Source organism: Neoarius graeffei, chromosome 15, assembly GCF_027579695.1.
Source record: "Neoarius graeffei isolate fNeoGra1 chromosome 15, fNeoGra1.pri, whole genome shotgun sequence".
NCBI lineage: Eukaryota > Metazoa > Chordata > Actinopteri > Siluriformes > Ariidae > Neoarius > Neoarius graeffei.
Window position 1 is genome coordinate 36367701 of NC_083583.1, and position 20814 is coordinate 36388514.

Here is a 20814-nt window from a genome sequence, read left to right on the forward strand (position 1 = left end):
GATCAAAAACATTTCAATGCAAATAAATTACACAAAGTAAATGATTTAAAATGAACGCTCTAACCCGTTTTTTGAATGTTAGTTCTTTTCTTTTGTAATATTTACCTGTGCTTGCTAACTAGGTCACACTATTTGACTCACTTGGCAAGCCTGCAATTTTTTTGCCATCACAAATAGTCCCCTTTAGTTGTTTTTCTGTGTGTACAGTAGGTCATCTTAGACCAGTCCATAATCAGTGTTATTTACACTTCAGGGCTCTGCTGAAATGCTTAATTTGAGGTTTTCTAATTGGTCAACTCTCACAGCCAGAGTTTCTAATGAAAACAGTCAACAAGAAGAACAAAACCCAAAGTGGATGTGAGTCAGTGGTGGAGAATATTTGAGAAATTGTACACGACTTTGGAATAGCATAGTTTGGATTTCTACTTTACTCGGGTATTATTGAAATTGAGTACTTGAATAAATTGAAAAGTAGCATGCTTATTTACTCTTAAAAATACGTATTTAAAAATGAGTATTTTTTTCCGTCATATTATCCAGATGAAACGGATTTCTAGTAAGCCTTACAGCTTATTATTTACTAATTATATCATGACACATAATCATTTCTGTATTATTCATTTTTCTTCCATTTTTATTGATTTTTACTTAAGAGCAGTGCTTTTTCCACCCCTGATATGAGCTCCAAATCTATCAACTGCCTGATCTCTCCATCATCTAACCTGTCCTAAAAAGCAGGGGTTAAAATAATAATAATAATAATAATAATAATAATCCCTGTTGTGTCTCTGTGTTTTTGTTCTGTTTCTGAAGCTGGCCAGGTGTAGTTACCTCATGTGTTCATGTTTTGGAATGTTGAAGGTAAAGTGCTCCAGTAGACGCATGAAGCTTGTTTTTAACCTTTTTTTTTTTTTTAAATAATTCTCTCACGCTGCACCCCACCCACCTGACACGTGTGTTAGCCCCTGCCTCGTATTTGTACCACTTAGTGTCACTATGGGGACGGCATTCTCGGTGAACCCTCGCTGGTTTTTGGCCTGCATGTGAAATGAAAACAAAAAGACAAGGAATGGAAGAGAGGAAGTCTGGACTGGACTGTGAGGAGATGGAATTTTTATCGAGTCCACATACCATATAAATCACTTTGTCGGCGTACAATTACTATTGCTGTGCACTATGTATTGGCACCCCTCTGCACGTGCAGCACTGAGGATTGATGTGTTCTAATTTGTTAACTACAAAGTAATGTATATGGTATGTGTACCTGCTAAAATGGCCCACGTCTGTAAGAAAGGGATAAAGCTCAACAGTTTCCTGATGTAAGAAAATAGTTTTCCTTTTCCCTCAGTTTCTTAAGGTTCCATGTTTGATATGGTCACACTTATTTGCTGTAGCTGGTGATTCTTTTCATTCTGTGTTACGAAAAGAAATAGTTCAATTGCAACCTTAATATTAGTTAATAAGACACAATGTGAGAAATAAAAATTTCAAAATAATAAGAATTAAAAAATATTCAGAATAAGAAATTAAACTAAATTGAAGCAATGAAGAAAAATCTTTTGAACCTCAGTAAACACAAGGCATGATGTATAAAAGAATAAAACAGTAATCAACAACGGAGTGGTGTGATGAAACGGAATTACTATTATCACCCTGAATTTCATCATTTTCCAATAACAGCACTCCTGAACTGTTTAATTCCTCATATACCATAGCAATTTCCATCACTAACAATTTTTATTAATTAATGATTATGATAACACATTATGATGCTTGCCCATTTCCAATTATGTGTAATGTGGTGGAAATAAGGTCTTGTTCTCACTTGTTATAGCAGCTATAAACAGCTGTTCCCTCACAAGCCTGTTCCCCCCCCCCCCCATGTTATTACAGAAAAAAAATGCAGCTTGTCATTTGATCAATAAACCGCCAGGTATAAACTCCTCTGTCTTGAAGATGTCAGAAAGATTACCTCTGACACTGGAGACTCCTTCCATAAATGTTAAATAAACATCTCTTTACAGAAGTCACATCAACTAGTTTTAAAAAAATCTTTTATATGAGCTGTCTGCCTTACACGTCCCTGTGAATGAGCGGTCACTATAGTGTTATAACAAGTACATTTATTATAAAAACCCTGTTATTTGGAACTGCTCTGTTGTCAGAGCTGCTGTTATTTAAAAAGAAACAAAAAGAATCAACACCTTTTAACCAGTTAAAATCCAGAATTTCTTGGGATAAAATTTGTTGATCCCACTTATGGCTTGTTCAGGGAGCTTGGACGGCTAATGGTAATTGAAATTCTGTTCAAGTGGCCGTGATGATATTTAAATAAGTGTTTTCATTTTTGCAGTACAGTACAGTTCTCCTCCAGTGACAGTAGTCACCCCGGAGGCAGGCCAAAACGTAAATTAATTAGCCCTCTGAACTCAAATTTGGACTGCGTGAGCCATTTCGCTTGCTCAGGTGTGACCCCGAATAGATTTGCGATTTTCAGCCAAGTGTCTCTGTGATATTTTCTTGTTGGCAATGCAAATAAAACCTTTTTTGTGAGTTTTATATTATCCTCTCTACACACATGAGCAATCCATTTCAGATACTGCACGGTGATGGTATCTTGGATGGCATATCATTTACAGCATTTCACAGACACCAGAGTGACTTACCCAAGTTATAGGACATTTCATTTTACATTTATACAACTGAGCAGGTCAGGGTTAAGAGCCTTGCTCAAGGGCCCAGCAGTGGCAGTGTGATGGTGCTGCAATTTAAATAAATAAATTTTGATCCAATGGTTATAACTGCTGTGTAGTAATAAGATGAAAATATACCGTGCGGGATATGCAGAACCTTTAATTTTAAATAAATTTCTGAGTGGATAGTATCTCCATCCTTGACTCTTGTATGCTGCATAAATTAAAAAAATCTATTTTTAAGAGTTAAAATCGAATGCAAAGTTGGCATTCGAGCTGCCCCGCTGAGCCAGCCAGCCCTAAGCGCGTGATGTCACAGCAGGAACCGGTTTTAAGGCCGAGGCCTTTGACAGCTATAGACCAAAGCCAGACTCGGCAGGCGAGAGTGGTTGCGATGGCCTCTTCATTTGGATTTATTGGAGATTCTTCGAATTCCTCAGATAGTAATACATCTGACTGTGATAGTCCTAAAATTGGAGTGTGTACATGCTACTGCTATACACGTAGAACCGTATCAGTTCGAACCATCAGAAAGTGAATCCGATAGTGACACGTCGGCCACGGAGGCCCCCACCTTACGAAATAAAGCCAGAGAACAAAGCTGTCTCGAGAATTGGATGGAATTGAACTGACAGTCTCGTGACTCTCATTAAAACAGGATAGATGTTATAACTTATGCAACATGCATGTACATGCATGCATTTTCACTGATAAAACGTAAAAGGCTAATTAAATAATCAGATGAACTGAGACAATCACATTCTGAAGCAAATTAAATAATCTTGTACCGGTAACTTAAACACACAATACAAGTTTTGTGTATTAATCTAAATGCAGGTAAACGACGAGTGTTATGTAACCAAAATGAGTCGCATCTTGCCCGTCTGTGTTCTCGCTTTTTGAAGGCCGACCTTGTGGCAGATTGTTTTGAAACAATCTGACTTTCAGTTCTTCGTTCATTTGCTTCTTCCGTGTAAGGGCGAGATATTGCTGCTGAGGCGAGCATATCCAGCGGGAAAGGAAAAAAAAAGCACATCCAGCGAAGAAATCTGACAACTGGTCCACTCATTCTCCATTTTCTCCATACTGAGTACTCCGCCATTACTGCTCGGCTCACGTTCCGGGAGAACTGGTGCAACTGAACTTGCTTTCCTTTTCTTGTATTTTTCTTTTCCTTTAATTGTTGGGACTGCACCCTCTTTCAGTACAGGCTTATAGCCAGTGCTCCTCAACAGAGCAGAGGTTTCGTATGAGTCTTCAGTAAAATGTGCAGAGCAGAGGAGAGACCACTTCATAGGCGCCCAATGTGCCCGTGAACTTCTCGCAAAACGCGTCCAAATCTTTGCAGTTTGAACATTCTTGGGTCATGAATGCAGCGTAAATCCACCTTCTGTCGTGTTGCTGCACCCGCCAGCAACACATCTACGTGGCACGGCGATAAATTAGCTCAAAATGGAGGATCGGAGTTGCAGTCAGCTCTGTGTTTTAGTATAGCGCAAATGGCGATGAGACCGATAGCCTTCCTGCGGTGACGTCACAGATGTCAAGGTCATTCACTCAGACCGCTACCGATATATGAATCATTTTAATCATAAAAATTACTATATTAGATCTATTGTTAACGCTTAAAACTATTCCTGTGTCGTTCTTGAGGTCTCAAGGCTTTTATAAACAAAAAGTGAGGCCATGGCTCTGCGTATCTCCTTTAAGATTAGTGTTTAACTCCATTTATTTCCGTTCATTGCCTTCAACCTTTACTTTCATAGTTCCACACCCTTCTTGCGCATGGTTAAAGACGTGTTTTGTTGTGAAATCAACTCCTGAATCACTCTTGAACTTGAACAAGAGATAAGTGGTGCCAGAGAATAACAGATGTTATCAGCACCACCAGTGTTTCCTCACATCTCGCATGCAACTCTGATTCCAGCAATGTTGGGATGCTTTCTAAACTATAAATACAGTAGAAGCAGAATGCAATGACTTGCAAATCCTTTTTGACCTATATTCAATGGAAAAACTAGAAAAAAAAGGTATTTAATGTTGAAACTTTGTTTTTTGTAAATATACACTCATTCTGAATTTGATGCCTATAAACAGATGCCAGAAAACAGAACAGTAACTCCACTTCTTCACACCACTCTGTTATTTATTCTCCTATAACAGCACAACACTGTGTTTTTATTCCTTACTTATGCCGTCACAAATAAATTTAAAGTTATATCAAACAAATATATTTGAAAATGCAGTCCATGCCATATTGATGTTTGAGGCAAATGACATTTTTGCCTCTATCGGAGTTAAATATTTATTTAGCCTGCCTCAGGTTTTTTTTTTTCTTTTTACATCTTGCTCATTTGTCTGCAACATATGCTGTAATGCAGAAACGGATGCTCTGAGGGCATCTCAGTTTAAACTCTGTGCAGATTATTCCAGTGCCCCAAATTATTTTGTCCCAGCTTGTTTAGTCCTTGCATGATCTGACTCCCCTCTGGCATCAGAATGCAAAGCTGTGTATCTGGCTCTTGCTCACCTGCTCGGCTATGCCCCTCCCTCGTTTTTTCTTTTTTTTTTTTTTTTAAACCCCCAGGCAAAAGGTTAACAGCAGCAGCAGTGGTAGGTGCTCAAGCAGCTGTCTGATTTCGATGCATATGTTACAGGCTGCACAGATGCTCAGTCTGCAAAATATCTGTGAGAGATTCAGAGCAGTGATATGTAACGGGAAATAAATAGATCCTCTAGATGCATCATATTCATTGTATCAGTGGAAATGTCAGCAGTATCAAACTGTTATTTACATTTACATCATTAATGTCAAATAAGAAATAGTGTGAGCAAAATTTTCACCCCATAATTCTCTGACTGGTACCATATGATCGTAAAACGCCACCCTAATTAAGCGAAGTGTGTTCCCATGATGGATGAAAATATTGGGGGGAAAAAAAATCCAAGACATTAGATTTACATATGTATATTTATATATTCTAAATAGACATCCAGGGTATAGAAATTACAAATTGAGCTCGATCATATCGAGATGCACAAGAAATTGTTTAATAGTTGCATTGTGACTCCAAGTAAGATTGAATCAGGAGATCTTTCAAGACATTTCCACACTTACTGTATTTTCAGATATTGAATATCTTGCATACTCTTCCATTACACTAAATGTCATGATAAGTCCTAATAATAATAATAATAATAATAATTCCTGTTTGCAGTGGTATTTACAATTATTATAATATTAACCCTTGTGTTTAATCAATTTCCAGACATATTTTTAGTTTTCCGGTTTAGTTTAATGTAATGCTGTGATGATATTTTCTAGATAACTGACTGACTGTCTTTATTCCTCTTGCTGCCCTTCCACAGTCTTTCACACTGACCAGAAAGAGGATCGTGCACTACACAAGCTTCGACCAGCGCAAGAGGGCGAATGCTGCTGTTCTCATCGGTGCCTACGCTGTGAGTATCCACTATCTCTTCATCCTGCGTGTAATCGATCTGCTCCTCTCTTCTACTTCCCCTTTCTTTGTTTTGCAATCTCTCACTTTCACTTTGCTCTCGCCTAATTCTCCTTCTTAAAAGCTAAAAATAACAACAGAAGTGGTAATCGACGTATGAATCGAGAACGATTGACACTTGCTTATATGTTTTGAACACCCTCTGGAAGCCCCACCCCTTCAGCCATCTCATATTAATAGTGTTTTGGCCCATGCCCTCATCTTGACTTGATTTTCTGCCTTGAAAGTTGATACAGCGTCCTTGCTTTCTGTCACGGTCTATAGAGAATGCTTTGAGATCCATCCATTATCTCTAGCCGCTTTATCCTGTTGTACAGGGTCGCAGGCAAGCTGGAGCATATTCCAGCTGACTACGGGCGAAAGGCGGGGTACACCCTGGACAAGTCGCCAGGTCATCACAGGGCTGACACATAGACACAGACAACCATTCACACTCACATTCACACCTACGGTCAATTTAGAGTCACCAGTTAACCTAACCTGCATGTCTTTGGACTGTGGGGGAAACCGGAGCACCCGGAGGAAACCCACGCGGACACGGGGAGAACATGCAAAGTCCGCACAGAAAGACCCTTGTCGGCCGCTGGGCTCGAACCCGGACCTTCTTGCTGTGAGGCGACAGCGCTAACCACTACTGCTTTGAGATCATTAATGTAAAATAAAAATGATCAGTGTATGTTAGATTTAGCTAGGATTAGACAAGTCTGCAGTTAACTGTATCAGTTAGATACAGTGCCCTCCACAATTATTGGTACCCCTTGTAAAGATCAGTGAAAAGGTTTATAAAAAAAAAAATCCACCTTTTGGTGAAGTCGCTTCATCTCTCACACCCAAACACAAAAAAGAGAAAAATCAAACCTTTAATTGAAATAAATTTATTCTGAGAAAAACAAATACCTCATCACGCAATAATTATTTTCAACAAAAACGTGCCACTATTATTGGCACCCCTGGAAATGACAATGAACACAATGCAACTGAAGCATGTCTCCCATTTAAATTGTACATTTTTAAGTTGATTGGAGTGTGTAGGAGCTTTCAAGTTGTAATCCTTGACTTCCTGATCAACCCGGATACGAATATGAGGTGACGCAGAGGCTAAATTCCCTTAGTCATCCATCACCATGGGAAAGATAAGAGAACACACAAACCAAAGAGGGAGAAGTGTGTTGATCTTCATAAGTCAGGGAATGATTATTACTACAAAAAAAAAGTTACTCATCTGAAAATGCACATTTCTACTGTTTGGGCAAAAGTAATAAAAAAGTGGACATAATTAGAAAGTGAGTAAAATTGCAGCACTGGTAAAAACATGAGTAGTTAGAGTGCTATGGTTTTCATTTAGCCGCCGGGTACACAATGGGTAAAAACTTGTTGCTTGTCTGTTTTTCGTGAAGATGTAGACACTAGAAAAAAAATTACATGCACACTTTCTTATAAATTGCTGTACAGAACATCTTTTTCCTTAAATAGGATGAAAAAAAGTGTATTTAAACTTGGCTAGTTCTTCAGGTTGGATAGACTTCTATTAATTGCTATTTACATTAGGCTCATGGCTTTTTAGACAGCAAACATGTCTTCCCTGATTCGGATTTTTTTTTTTAACTGAACCATTCCTCTGATCACATTACACTAAAACACAAACACTGCTAACATTAACATCACATAAAGAGCTTTCAGAGGAGCTATTCATTTTTTAAAGGGAACGGTGCATCCTCATTATCCTGTCCAATTGTTCCGTCATGTTATGAGTGTGTTTGTGATCACAGAGTGTTTAATCCCAGTCCCTCGCAGTGAGACACTCAAACAGTGGAGGATTTAAATGGCTTTCTGCTGAAGAGGCACCATTCATAGATGCTTGTGTGTGACTGGTACTTAGCAAGGAGGGGGGCCTTTATGGATGCCGTGCAACGGGACACGCTGGCGTGCCAATGCTGTCGAGGCCACGGTTATTGTGTGCGCACAATGCGGGGGACTATCCGCCCGTCAGTGGCTGGGTTTCATCAGTCTCAGAGAAACGGGACAGGATCGTGGGTGGAAGTTGGAACATAGCTGAGACAGTGTCTCACACACTGATGTGTCTAACAGACATCAAAGAAGAGACAAAAGGGCAGTACAGCCGTGCACTGCAGTAATGTGTTATGAACCCAGCTGCATGCGTGGCTGAAATGCTTCTAAAGCTCTGAAAAAAGGTTTTTAAAGGAACAGTTCAACAGGAAGTCAAATTCACACTTATTATGAATGTCATGACTTTCAGCCAAGACGTGTTTTGATGTTTGCTCCTGTAGCTCTTTCACTTAGGGCTGCACAAAGAATCAGGTTTGTGCCTCGTGGGTCAGTTTGGCATCTCTCTCTGCTTGTAAGAGGATCTTAAAATAAACGTCCCTTCGAGGTGCCGAGGTGGTGAATTCAGATTTGCTTGTTCAAACATGAAGTCCATGGTATGCGACCATTTTAGTTTTTGTGTAGCTGTGGGCTGCATGCAATGATGGCTACTGTAGTTTCAATGAATAATTTAGTCTCACTGTTTTTATGACTGCTGTGCGTAGGAGTGTGAAGTGTTGAAGTGTAAATATAGAATATAAAGAGGACAGGTACACAGACTGCATGTCCTTACACTGTCCATGACCTTTTAGTCTGGTGTCTGCCAGCGTAGCTTAACAAAGGTACAGCATGACTGCCTGCACAGACCAAATAAACTCTCTGACTGATTTCAGACCCTCCGGCTGTAATTCAAATCATAGGTTTGTGTAAGGGATAATGTACAACAAGCTGGTATTTATTGTAAAATAAACCCTGACAGGAACTGGAGGGGTCTTGAATCATCCTGAAGGGGTTTCATTTGCGATCATGACCAGCTGGCTGTACATTATCCCACTTATTACACGGCTACTTACTAAAGAAATCAAGAATTTGATACAAAAACAAATTGTATTGATTTAAAAATGATTTTATTGCTTCCCCTGATGACTTGGTCCATAGCAGCGGTCTGTTATACAGAAATAATAAATCATAAAATGCCATGATTGAAGAATAAGAATCGAGTATTCAACAAAGCCGTGAAATAAATATAATTAATGCGTTTGTTCTAATAGGTTACTGCTTCTAGAGTAACAGCTCATACGTAAAGATTTGCATTGTGGACAAGTTGTTATTCAATAAAGAAACACCATTCATATGGTGAAAGTTTCTGTGAGGAGATGTTTATGGAAGGATTCTCCAGTGTCTTCATTTTGTAACAGTCAGAAGGAAAGGTGTACACTTTCCAACAACTTCAGGACAGAAGTTTACACTTTCTCGGTAACATGGCAACCTGCATTTTTAATGATTAACTTCAGGAAAAATAACAAAGAGGCTGGTGAGGGAAAAACTTTGCAGTTGCTATAATGTAAATGACAACCTTGTTTCACAGATGTTCCATAACATTAAATGTAACTTAAAGGAGATATGCAGAACCTTTTATTTTTAAATAAATTTGAGTGGATAGTATCTCCATCCTTGACTCTTGTGTGCTGCATAAATGGGAATTAAAAAAAAAAAATTCAGAGTTAAAATCAACCGCAAAGTTGGCATGCGAGCTGCCCCGCTGAGCCAGCCAGCCCTGAGTGTGCGACATCACAGCAGGAACCGGTTTTAAGGTCGAGGCCTTTGACAGCTATAGACCAAAGTCATATACATAAAAATTTATGGTGAAAGTAAGAAATACCATTACCAACTTGCTCAACTAAGACTGATTTGACTTCATTGATTGTGGGTTGACTCTCATTAAAACAGGATAGGTGTTATAACTTATGCAACATACATGTACATGCATGCATTTTCACTGATAAAACGTAAAAGGCTAATTAAATAATCAGATGAACTGAGACAATCACATTCTGAAGCAAATTAAATAATCTTATACCGGTAACTTAAACACACAATACAAGTTACATGTATTAATCTAAATGCAGGTAAACAACGTGTTGTTTTTGTTGTTTTTTTTATCCAAATGAGAGTCAGAGCTTACCCATCTGTTCTCGCTTCTTGAAGGCCGACCTTGTGGCCGATTTGTTTTTGAAACAATCTCACTGTCAGTCGTTCGTTCAGTTCTCCGTTCATTCGCTTCTTCCACATAAGGGCGAGATGGCAGCAGCATCCAGTGAAGAAATCAGACGGCTGCTACACTCATTCACCATTTTCTCCATACTGAGTACTCCGCCATTACTGCTCAGCTCAAGCAATTACTAAAACCCGGGATGGGACGTCACCAGTTTTAGCAACAGCCGCGGGGAGGTCACTGCCCGAGCGATAATGTGTCATGTCCCATCCCGTTCTGTCCCGGGTTTTAGCAACAACCCTTGGCTCGCACTCCAGGAGAACTGGTGCAACTGAACTTACTTTCCTTTTCTTGTAGTTTTCTTTTCCTTTAATTGTTGGTACTGCATCCTTTTCAATACGGGCTTATAGCCAATGCTCCTCAACAGATCAGAGGTTTCGTACGAGTCTTCAGTAAAATGTGCAGAGGAGAGACCACTGCGTAGGCGCCCAATGTGCCCGTGAACTTCTCGCAAAACGCGTCCAAATCTTTGCAGTTTGAACATTCTTGGGCCATGAATGCAATGTAAATCCACCTTCTGTCATGTTGCTGCACCAGCCAGCAACACATCTACGTGGCACGGCGATAAATTAGCTCAAAATGGAGGATCGGAGTTGCAGTCAGCTCTGTGTTTTAGTATAGCGCAAATGGCGATGAGACCGATAGACTTCCTTCTGTGATGTCTCAGATGTCAAGGTCATTCACTCAGACCGCTACCTATATTCATCACTTTAATCGTAAAAATCACTATATTAGATTTATTGTTAACGCTTAAAACTATTCCTGTCATTCTTGAGGTTCTGCGTATGTCCTTTAGCTTTTTATCCATTTTAAAAATTGTAGTTGTTAACATATCGCTGTTGTTTAAGAGGTGTAAAACACTCCTAGACATGCTATTATAGGAAAATAATCAGCTTTGAGTAACTCTACTTTGATAACTCTACTTTACACATCGGGCAGTCCACTTTGTCTTATATTTTTTTCCTATAAGAGCAAGTCCCCCAGTGTTTTACTCCTTACATAATGCTCTTATGACATGGTATTTTATCTCGATGGCCTCATAGTGAGTAACATCAGCTGCAATAAAAAATGAGCTCATGCTCCATTTTGTAATCTTCACGCACTGCAAACGTACACACCTGGAAATGGAAAGCAGCCTAGCATAGGTTTTCACGCTTAAGTGAGGTGTGACTGTACGTTTCTGTACGCGTTTAAACTAATTATCTGTCGCACAGTGTCACATTTAAAGTCACTCTCTCAGGGATGTGCACACTGTCTGTCAGGCTAAATGTAGCCTGAACTCTGAACCTGTGCTGAAATTGGCTCTTCTCACAACCTGAAAAGAAGCGTGGAGGTTTACACAGAGCTGCTGGTTGGATCTTTGGTCATTACCTCAGCAATGATAAAAATCTAAAGTGTAAAAAAACCCCAATCTTTTTTATTTTTGTCTTTTGCTACCAGTTTCCTTTGACCTTTTGCTCCTCTGCTACCAGCAGATGTTTTTGCCCTGTAGTACGAGTGCCCTGGCTTGTCATGTGAAGGAGATTACTGGAGTTGGTGGGCAGCTGGTTATGGAGGGAGTGTGATTTTTTTTTTTTTTTTTTTTTTTTTCCTCCTTGTTGAAAGGTTGGATAGCAGATGGGGGGAAAAAAAGTGTCCTCAGATTTTTGTTCTTGTCTGTTGGGAGTGGATCCTTATGTGGTGTTCTGCTGTTGTAGCCCATCCGCCTCCAGGTTCTACATGTTTTGTGCATTCTGAGATGCTTTTCTGCTCACCGCAGTTGTGAAGAGTGGTTGTTTGAATTTCTGTAGCCTTGCTGTTAGCTTGAACCAGTCTGGCCATTCTCCTCTGACCTCTCTCATCGACTATGCATTTCCGCCCGCAGAACTGGATGATTTTTTATTTTCCGCGCCATTCTGTGCAAACTTTAGAGACTGTTATTTGTGAAAATCCTATTAAAATTGATCATATACTGACAAACATAAAAGTAAATAATTTTCTCTTGGGAAAAGTCATTGGCACTGTTAACTTGTTTGCTGATATTTCCGATATTTTCTGATATTTTGTTTTGGGTGTATTTCGCCTAGATTCTCTCATTTCTGGCAGTGACGGAGCAGTGTTGCTCTTCAAGCGGTCAAAAACGCTTCACTTGACTTTGCAACTGCTAGGTTAAGGATTTTATTTCACCAGTAACCTTTATCAACTTCAGACCTCCACTGTATGCTCACGCTCTCTCTGAATAGTTTTAATAATAATAATAAAACCCTTTTTAATATAGAAGTATGGAAATACTTCACAGGTGCCTTTTGCATAATGATTTTTGGTACCCAGCCCTACTTGTTGGTCATATCAAGAATCACACACTGAGTTTAATCTGTCGTACGTTGAATCTTGTTGTCTGGCTGCTGCATATTTCATCAGCGCAGGCAGGAATAACAAAGCAAAGGCCTCCTACTGAACTCAACCAGTCTACACACACACACACACACACACACACACACACCACACACACACGGGTCAGTGAGTTCACCACTCGGTGGTCTCTCTCAAACCTGGACCACTTTCACTATACACTGAGGTCACATGCACGCGCACACACGCACATACACACTGGTATATGAGAGAAAGAGAGAGAGAGATATGTTGCATCTTATCTTCTGTTATGAACCTGACACACAAGTGTTGGAATCCTCTGGAAACTTCACAACACCATTGCTATATTTTGGTGTTAGTCTGCTGAACTGCTGTTAGATGAATAACCTGACCATGCCATCTGATGACCTCTGACCTCAGATCCCCCTCTGAGAGATTTATCCTGAAAAAGGTGGTTTATCCTGCAGTCGGAATCCTGCAGATGTAATGAATCACATTATTTGCATGGATTTGAATCATCGGGAACAAACTTCTTGTTGAAAAGTTGTTCAAGCAAAACAGACATTATGAAGACGTGTCTGATTTTAGTGTTTACCCATTGAGCTTCTTAACAGATTTGTTTAATGGAAAGATCATTATAGTCTTATCTCTCTCTTCCTGTGTCCGTCACTCCATCCCTGTCTCTCTGTCTCTTTATATCTCTCTGGGTCTCTTTCACTACGTTCACACTGCAAGGCTTAATGCTCAATTCCGATTTTTTTTGTGAAATCCAATTTTTTTGTGAGGTCGTTCACATTAACAAATATATGCGACTTGTATGTGATCCTCAGTATGAACGAAAAGCGACCTAAAAGTGTTCCGCATGCGCATTGCAGGATACGACGACGTCACACGCAGTGAGCATGGCCAGTGTTTACGGAAGTAACCTAAAGTTTCCTGTGTATGACAGTAGCCAGCATGGAGTACCTGGCGATGATGCAGTTGTTGTTGCGACGGAGCCAGAACATGCACAATAGCCTGATGTTAAGGAGGAGGTTGAGAAGGAAGAGGGCAAGGGTTTTGGCTCAGGCGTTCTGCGGGGTAGTGACTGCAACCTCCGTTCAAAGGAACATCAAAGCCATGTTGTTGTAACTTTTTTTTGAGAGACCCGCCGCCTACTTCAGCGCAGAATAGTGACGTTTGTGGCTTGTTGATGACGTGTAAGCCGGATGAATGCGACCTGGCGGTTCAGACTGAAGTCGCATATGAAAAGATCGGATAGGAATCGGAATTAGGACCACATATCCAAACGGCCTGGGTCGGATTTGAAGAAATCGGATCTGTGTCGTTCACATTGTCAATAAAAGATCGGATACAGGTCACATATGGGCGAAAAAATCGGATTTGAGTCACTTCAGCCTGCAGTGTGAACGTAGTGTTTGTCTCTTGTCTTTCTGTACATTGCTGTTTATCTCTCTTTGTCTGTCTGTCTCTCTTCTCATAACTTTCATCCCCTCTCTGTCTTTCTTGCGGTCTCTCTTTATCTCTTTAAATTGCTCTCTCTCTCACACACTTTCTATTTTTCTCTCTTACCCCATTCCCACTCTCAGTGAAAACCGTATATTTTCTATTATTATGCAGTAATGCTGTCCTGTAGGAATGGGAGTAAAACGGCAAAGTTGCAGCCTTAATCTATCCCCTGGTGACCTAGTAACATTTATGGAAGTGTTTGTTACGGCTCCAGCGGGACTCTGAGCCATCAGATTTCTGTGTTGTAACCAGGGCTTTGAACCAGAAATTTTTTCCTATTGGTTCGTTCCGAACAGAAACGGAATTTTAACGTTTCCGGTTTTGGGTTCCACCATTAAATAGACGTTCCCGAACCGGTTAGAACAAAAACATTTCGTTCCCGGAACGGTTAATTAACGTTCCCTGTCAGCTGTTTAACAAATGGCTATAAAATTATGTCTCTGTCTCATCCAGCTTAAGCCAAATGTAGGCTAATTCTATTACAACCTTCATTAAATAAGACAAGAAATAATTCAAAACAATTATTATTTCAAATGTTGGCGATTTGGATTCTCAGTATGTCTTCCCATCTACACAAACAGAAAAAGTGCCAAAAATGAAAGATAATTCGTTTAGTGTGTTACCAAAGGCTAGTCAGGCCCTATGCATTGATAGGCTAACGGAGGTTAACGTCATTTAATGTTCGCGAGCCTCTCATTAACGTGGACAAATATATTGATATTGTGTTTGAAATTGACGTTTTTGAATAACGATAGACTGCAATATTTACCTCTTATTTAAGATGTGGAGACGTGATAGTGGTCCACCCTCCCGCTCTCTCCATTCAGTCAGCGAACGTCACACAGGAAGTGAACCCCAGCGGGTCATAGAAACTTGCGCAGGAGAAGAATGACTTTTTTATTTGTAGGCTACGGAAACTTTGAGGAACGAAATAAAAACCGGTATTAACCGGTTACCATTATTTTTAATAAGCGTTTCTGTTCCGGAACATAAAAAATAATAAAGTTTCTGGTTTCGTTTCTGTTCCATGTGAAATCGAAAAAGTTCCCGGTTTTCGTTTTCGTTTTCATTCCTTGAACCGGTTCAAAGCCCTGGTTGTAACCAGTCATGATGTTGCTGGTGGTAACGTAAATGATGTAGTGATATTGCAACAGCACTACTCCTACTGCCTCAATGTAAAACAACCTGTAGAAAACTTGAAACATTGACAAATACAGTGGGAGCACTATATCCATGTGGGATTCGTTTCAAGATCTAATGCGAATAGCTGAAACCGTGGATAAGAGCGAACCATATATAATGCTTGTTTTTTAAATAAACTACATACAGTATAACTTCAACAACAGTAACTAATATAAAATAAAACTGTTATAACAGTTTACTCTAAGTTATTTGAATGTGTGCTCTCTCTCTCTCTCTCTCTCTCTCTCTCTCTCTCTCTCTCTCTCTCTCTCTCATGAACGGGATTCTAACATTTCCACTTAATGTTTTTATCATGGCTTTGGCCAGACACTGATGCAAGTACAGAAAACTTTTATTTACACAGGATAGTCAAAGCAGCAAAAAAAAAAAACACCAGTCATGAAAACAGGACAGTAGAAGTGAGGAACACAACAAGCATCAGCATGGAAAATAAAGACAAACGCAAGACAAACTAACAGAAGCTGTGGTTGAAACAAGGCGAGTAATAAGTATCCAAAGTGAAAGCAGGTATTTGTGGTTTATGCTGTCTGTCTATAAGCAGGGTGTGTAGTTCGAGGTGTAATGCTTGACTGAGTCAGCAGATACAGAGGTCCTACTGTTTGCACAAAAATGTTATAAGCAGCCTTTGCTTGAACAAAACAAATGTTCAGAAACGAGAAGACGACAACTCTCTCAACAGAAACATGATGCAGCTCGACTTGTGCCATGTTGCTAACTAGCTAATGTCTCAGCTTGGGCTTTTCACAGCAGTGGACTTGCCGTCTCATGAATTATTCTTTAGATCTTGTCTTGCATGGTTGGCGCTCCGTAGCAGTCAGGTGGGAATACACGATATCCGTAATATTTCTGTTATGGAAGACTAAGTGGGAATGAAAATGTATCAATTCTTTGTTTTTACTGCATAGAATAACAGATTTTGTGCGTGAAAGGGACTTCTGTTTCCATCTCTTTGGGTGTACTCACACTAGGCGATCCGTACCGCACCTACGGGCGTTTGAACCCCTGGTTCATTTGACTAGCGTGATCGCTGTGTACTGTGCTTGGGTGCATTTCACTTGGCCTGCATGGAAGAGCTGTAGTTGGGCTCCTGCAGTGCGATTGCTAACTGCACAGAGCATGCACTTTTAAATTCCTTCGAGAATATTTGGATTATTTGGGTCTGGCTCTCACCTTATCGATGAACGTAAATTGTAGTCCGTGAGTAAAGCTGCATCGTGATGACGTAAGCACACTCAGGACTGGAACATAAAGTGCAGGCGAGTGGGGAGGGGGATCATTCGCTCTCGAGCGGTACAAGGCAATCAGTCCTAGTGTGAGTACGCCTTGTATCTCTTTCAACCACTCTGTCTTTTTCTGCCGCCCTTCTCTATTTGTCTTTGTCCCTACTCCCCCTCTCGTTGACTGTGTGTGATGAGAGTGGTTCAGGTTTGAGAAGAGCCCTTCTCTGCTGAATCACAGGTCTTTGACACGTTCCTCCTCACAGCTCCTTCTCTTTAATTAGTGCAGCAGCGAGAGTTTACTCCGAGTGTGTAACAATCCCCTGTGCCCATGTTTACATTAGACCGTATCAGCGGATCATCAGATTAACGTTTTTAAAACGATTAGTGTGCACACAGCAACACCAATACACGATTTGCGTGCACATAGCAACGCCAATACACGGATACGCTCGGCTCCGCAGGCATCCTGCGCTCCAAATCACTCCGCCCTGAACAGCGAGTGTCCTCTGGAGGGTGCGCACTCTGGCCCTGCGCAGCTCACACAGCGCGCGAGTGAAGTGCACAAGCCACGATTCAGGACTGAGCCGCTGTGTGTGTGTGATCCCAGCGCATATCACTTACTACTTGCAAGTGGAAGGATGGCAAGCCTAAAGACAATCATAACTACACAATGGGCAGTATTTGCATCAGTATTTGCAGTATTTTCATACTTTTATACTCTTTAATGAAAGGTGATACAAGGCGGAAGTCCGCGCCGTTTTTCAGCAGTCGCGTCACATGACCAACGCCAGCGAATCAGGAAGGTGGATGTCACAGTGACGTTGTCCAATGACGACGCCAGCTAGAGCTCAGCACAGCGTATTCGCGTATTCTGAATGTTTACACAGCACCGGAGCTGACACGATCTGGATTGAATATGTGGACCCTGACGGATTCCCGTTTCCCGGCGTTTCCAGGAGGTTTAATGTAAACGGACAGTGCATCCGCGAAGAAAACGAGACAGATACGGTCTAATGTAAACGTAGCCTTAGTTTGTGTGGGCGTTTGTGTGACTGCAATTTGAGCTTGGTTATTTGTTTATAGTATAATTCACATATTCATTTTCTTATCTTCATTATGTTTCTGCACTAAATCATAGCCAGATTCTTTCTTTCTTTCTTTTGTATTTTGTCATAATGCTGTTATACAGAGGTTGCACTCAGATTTAAATTTTTTCTAAAATTAAAGTCTTGGCACTGTTCTCTTTGTTTAGGCTTCTTGATCACATTGAAACACTAAAATCTCACCGTGTCTCCTGCACAGTCGTTCACCCTGTAATGTAGAGCAGCAGCACCACACAGGTTTTAATATAATCAGTTACAGGCCTGTTAATTGTTAATTCCAAATTGCTATTCTCCTAATACCCATTCCAGAGAAATCCCTCCTACTGTTTTACAGTTATGGTTATGTGAAGGGGAACGGTCAGGGGTACTCGGATAGGACACAGGTAGTTTATAGTAGACTACTTTGAGGTGACCGAGAGTCGGATTTGTTAATAAGTTGTGTTCATTATGCAGTTTAGGTGTGTTTATAAGTTCAGCAAGTTTAGCTTGTATTTGTGATCAAAGCAGGAATAACACTTTGTTTTTCAGGACTGTGCTTGCTGATATTGTGTTTATTTCTTTCCCTCAGGTGATTTACCTGAAGAAAACTCCAGAAGAAGCGTACAGAGCTTTAATCTCTGGCTCTAATGCCTCTTACCTGCCATTCAGGTGAGAAACACATTCAGCTGCTTTGTCTTTTCAGCACACTTGCGTAGCTGCGGGGGTGTGTGTGTGAGACCTGAGTTGTGTCACCTGTAACTCATGTGAACATTGTGTGTGCGCACGCGACCCGAGTTGTCACCTGTCACTCGTGTGTGTGTGTGTGTGTGTGTGTGTGTGTGTGAGAGAGAGAGAGAGAGAGAGAGAGACTCCTCCTGAAAGCGTTTAATACACTGCAGTGTAAGATGTTATTCCTTCTGCTTATTCACTTTTCTTCCTTTATTTTTTCTCTCATTCTGTTTTATTTCCCACTTTCATTCTCTTCTTCCTGTCTTTTCATTCATCTTCCTTCCTTCCTTTCTCTCTTTTTCTCTCTCTCTCTCTCTCTCTCTCTCTCTCTCTCTCTCTCTCTCTCTCTCTCTCTCAAAAAGTGAATTCCTGTATAGTTATTATATAGTCGTATATAATCTGTTCTGAGCTCTGTTTGAAGAGAAACCATTGCATAAGTTTACAAAAGTTTTTCTACTCTGAGGAATATGAACAGGAGGCAGATTTCCTGCTGTTTGACCTTCACTTTGCCGCTTTTATAAAAATTGTCTGAATGGAAGCTGCATTAAAAGTCGTTTATGTCCCGGAGTCGTCTTTCTAACAGTGATTTTGTATTTTATTTGAATGACTCTTGACCTTTAGCTCTAGCTGTACAGTCTGTATGAACAGATTTCTAATTAGCGTGTCTGGCACTTGCTTTCACGCTGCGTGGGTGTGCCCCCCCCTTCTGAGACCCTTGGCAATCTTGATCACCCTGCATGGAGATTAGCATCAGATTTCAGTTGTGTTTGAGTTACAGTATTGAATTCGATCATATTCAATCCTCCAGGCTTGTCTGAGCTTGCAGGGAAGCAAATATTTATCTTGCCTCCAGGTTTGTTCATGGACACACTAGTCAGCACTGCAATCACATTTTATTATATTTATGAGCTCCTTGCTGTAAATCTGTGAGCTTTTTAATGGTTATTATGCCAAGTGTTGCATCAGTGCCACATGTTTTATAGCCTGCCTTGACATTCCTGATTTGTTTAACATTTAATGATCATGACTCTCCCTGTCACCTGGAGTGTAAATGAAATGAAGCCTCGATCTGTGTGTTTTACATTGTAGATTTGATTCCCTGGATTTGATGGACGCTTCATGTGTTTTTTTTTTTTTTTTTAAAATCATCCATTCTTCCATTCTTTGCTCTTGATTGGCCTCTTGTCTAATCACAAAGACGTGCTTGTTACAGACTGTATGACTGTTCTGGTGATAAAAAGAGCTTTGTCAGAGCGTTCTCTGGTAGCCTTGGCACTTCTGGAGAAATCCGGTTACATAATGTCCTGTAGTGAGCTAATACAGGAAGTAAATGTGCTTGTGTTTGCACGGTTGTAACATTACGCCTGTTGCAAAATTGCCCAACAATTTAAATCAACTTCTAAATCCGCAAACACTAAGGTGACAAATCAGATAGATGAATCACATGCTAATGTGATTTGGATGAATGGAGCCATATAAAGAATTAACATGAGCTCAGTGTAGAGCTCACAGGATCTAGCACTATGTTTAGTACTAACTGTCTCTCACCTACTTTTAAGCTTGAACACACTGGTTACAGTGCTAAAAACACAGGCCTTTATACTATTTTCTGAACCTGGGGAGGGGGATCAATACTAAATCTATAATATATAGGTGCAGGGTTTTATTCAATAGCAGCATTTTGGTATTTGCTTATGCCATATTTAACTCAGCATCAGAATAAAGTCAGAATAATGGTATTGTAACTAGGAATGGGTGATGGACAAAGTATTCTATTACAATACTGAAGATTTCAGTTCTCATTCCAACACCATTTCCATCTCCAGTTCCAGTTCCAACACCATTTCCAGTTCGACCTCCATTTCTAACAGTCAGTGCATTTACATGCACATCTAAATCGAGCTGCTGTCAGTAATCGAGCTAAGGGTCCCAGCAGGGGTGCCAGAGAAATCCAATCCTACATGCACACAAGGAAATCGAGCTATTGTGTGAGGTACATTGTGCACCCGAGCCACAGATGGCGCTACACGCCCCATCGTGTTGGTACACTTCCGGTTGTTGTCATGAAGAGCTATTCAAGAGTATAAACAAAGTCATCAGTTCCGTGTTCACAAGAAGAACGACGACGTTCATTCTCCTTGTTCCTCCTGACCTCTTCTGCTGCTCGCTACTACGACTGTTGTCATGTCGACCGAGGCTGTTGTGTTTCCCGCTTGTGGTCTCGTCACTTCCGGAAGGGGCAGTGCTGAAGTAAGTAGCTCAACTACGTAGCTCGATAGGGTTTACATGCACTAAGTAGCTCGGCTACAATCGCATAATCTAGGTCGCGTAGATCGATTACGAGAAATCCAGTTCGGTTTGATTTCAGCCGAGCTAAGGTGTTTCCATGGCATTTAGAACTTCGAT

General features: G+C 40.5%; 1 protein-coding gene across 2 annotated transcripts in view; it reads left to right on the plus strand.

The window, feature by feature from the left end:
• cdc14ab (cell division cycle 14Ab) overlaps nt 1–20814 on the plus strand; it is a 106167-nt gene that overhangs the window by 8572 nt on the left and 76781 nt on the right. For both annotated transcript variants that reach the window (XM_060941219.1, XM_060941220.1), the window contains exons 4-5: nt 6063–6155; nt 18269–18348. In XM_060941219.1, coding sequence (XP_060797202.1) covers nt 6063–6155; nt 18269–18348 — 173 coding nt within the window. The remainder of the gene's footprint in view (nt 1–6062; nt 6156–18268; nt 18349–20814) is intronic.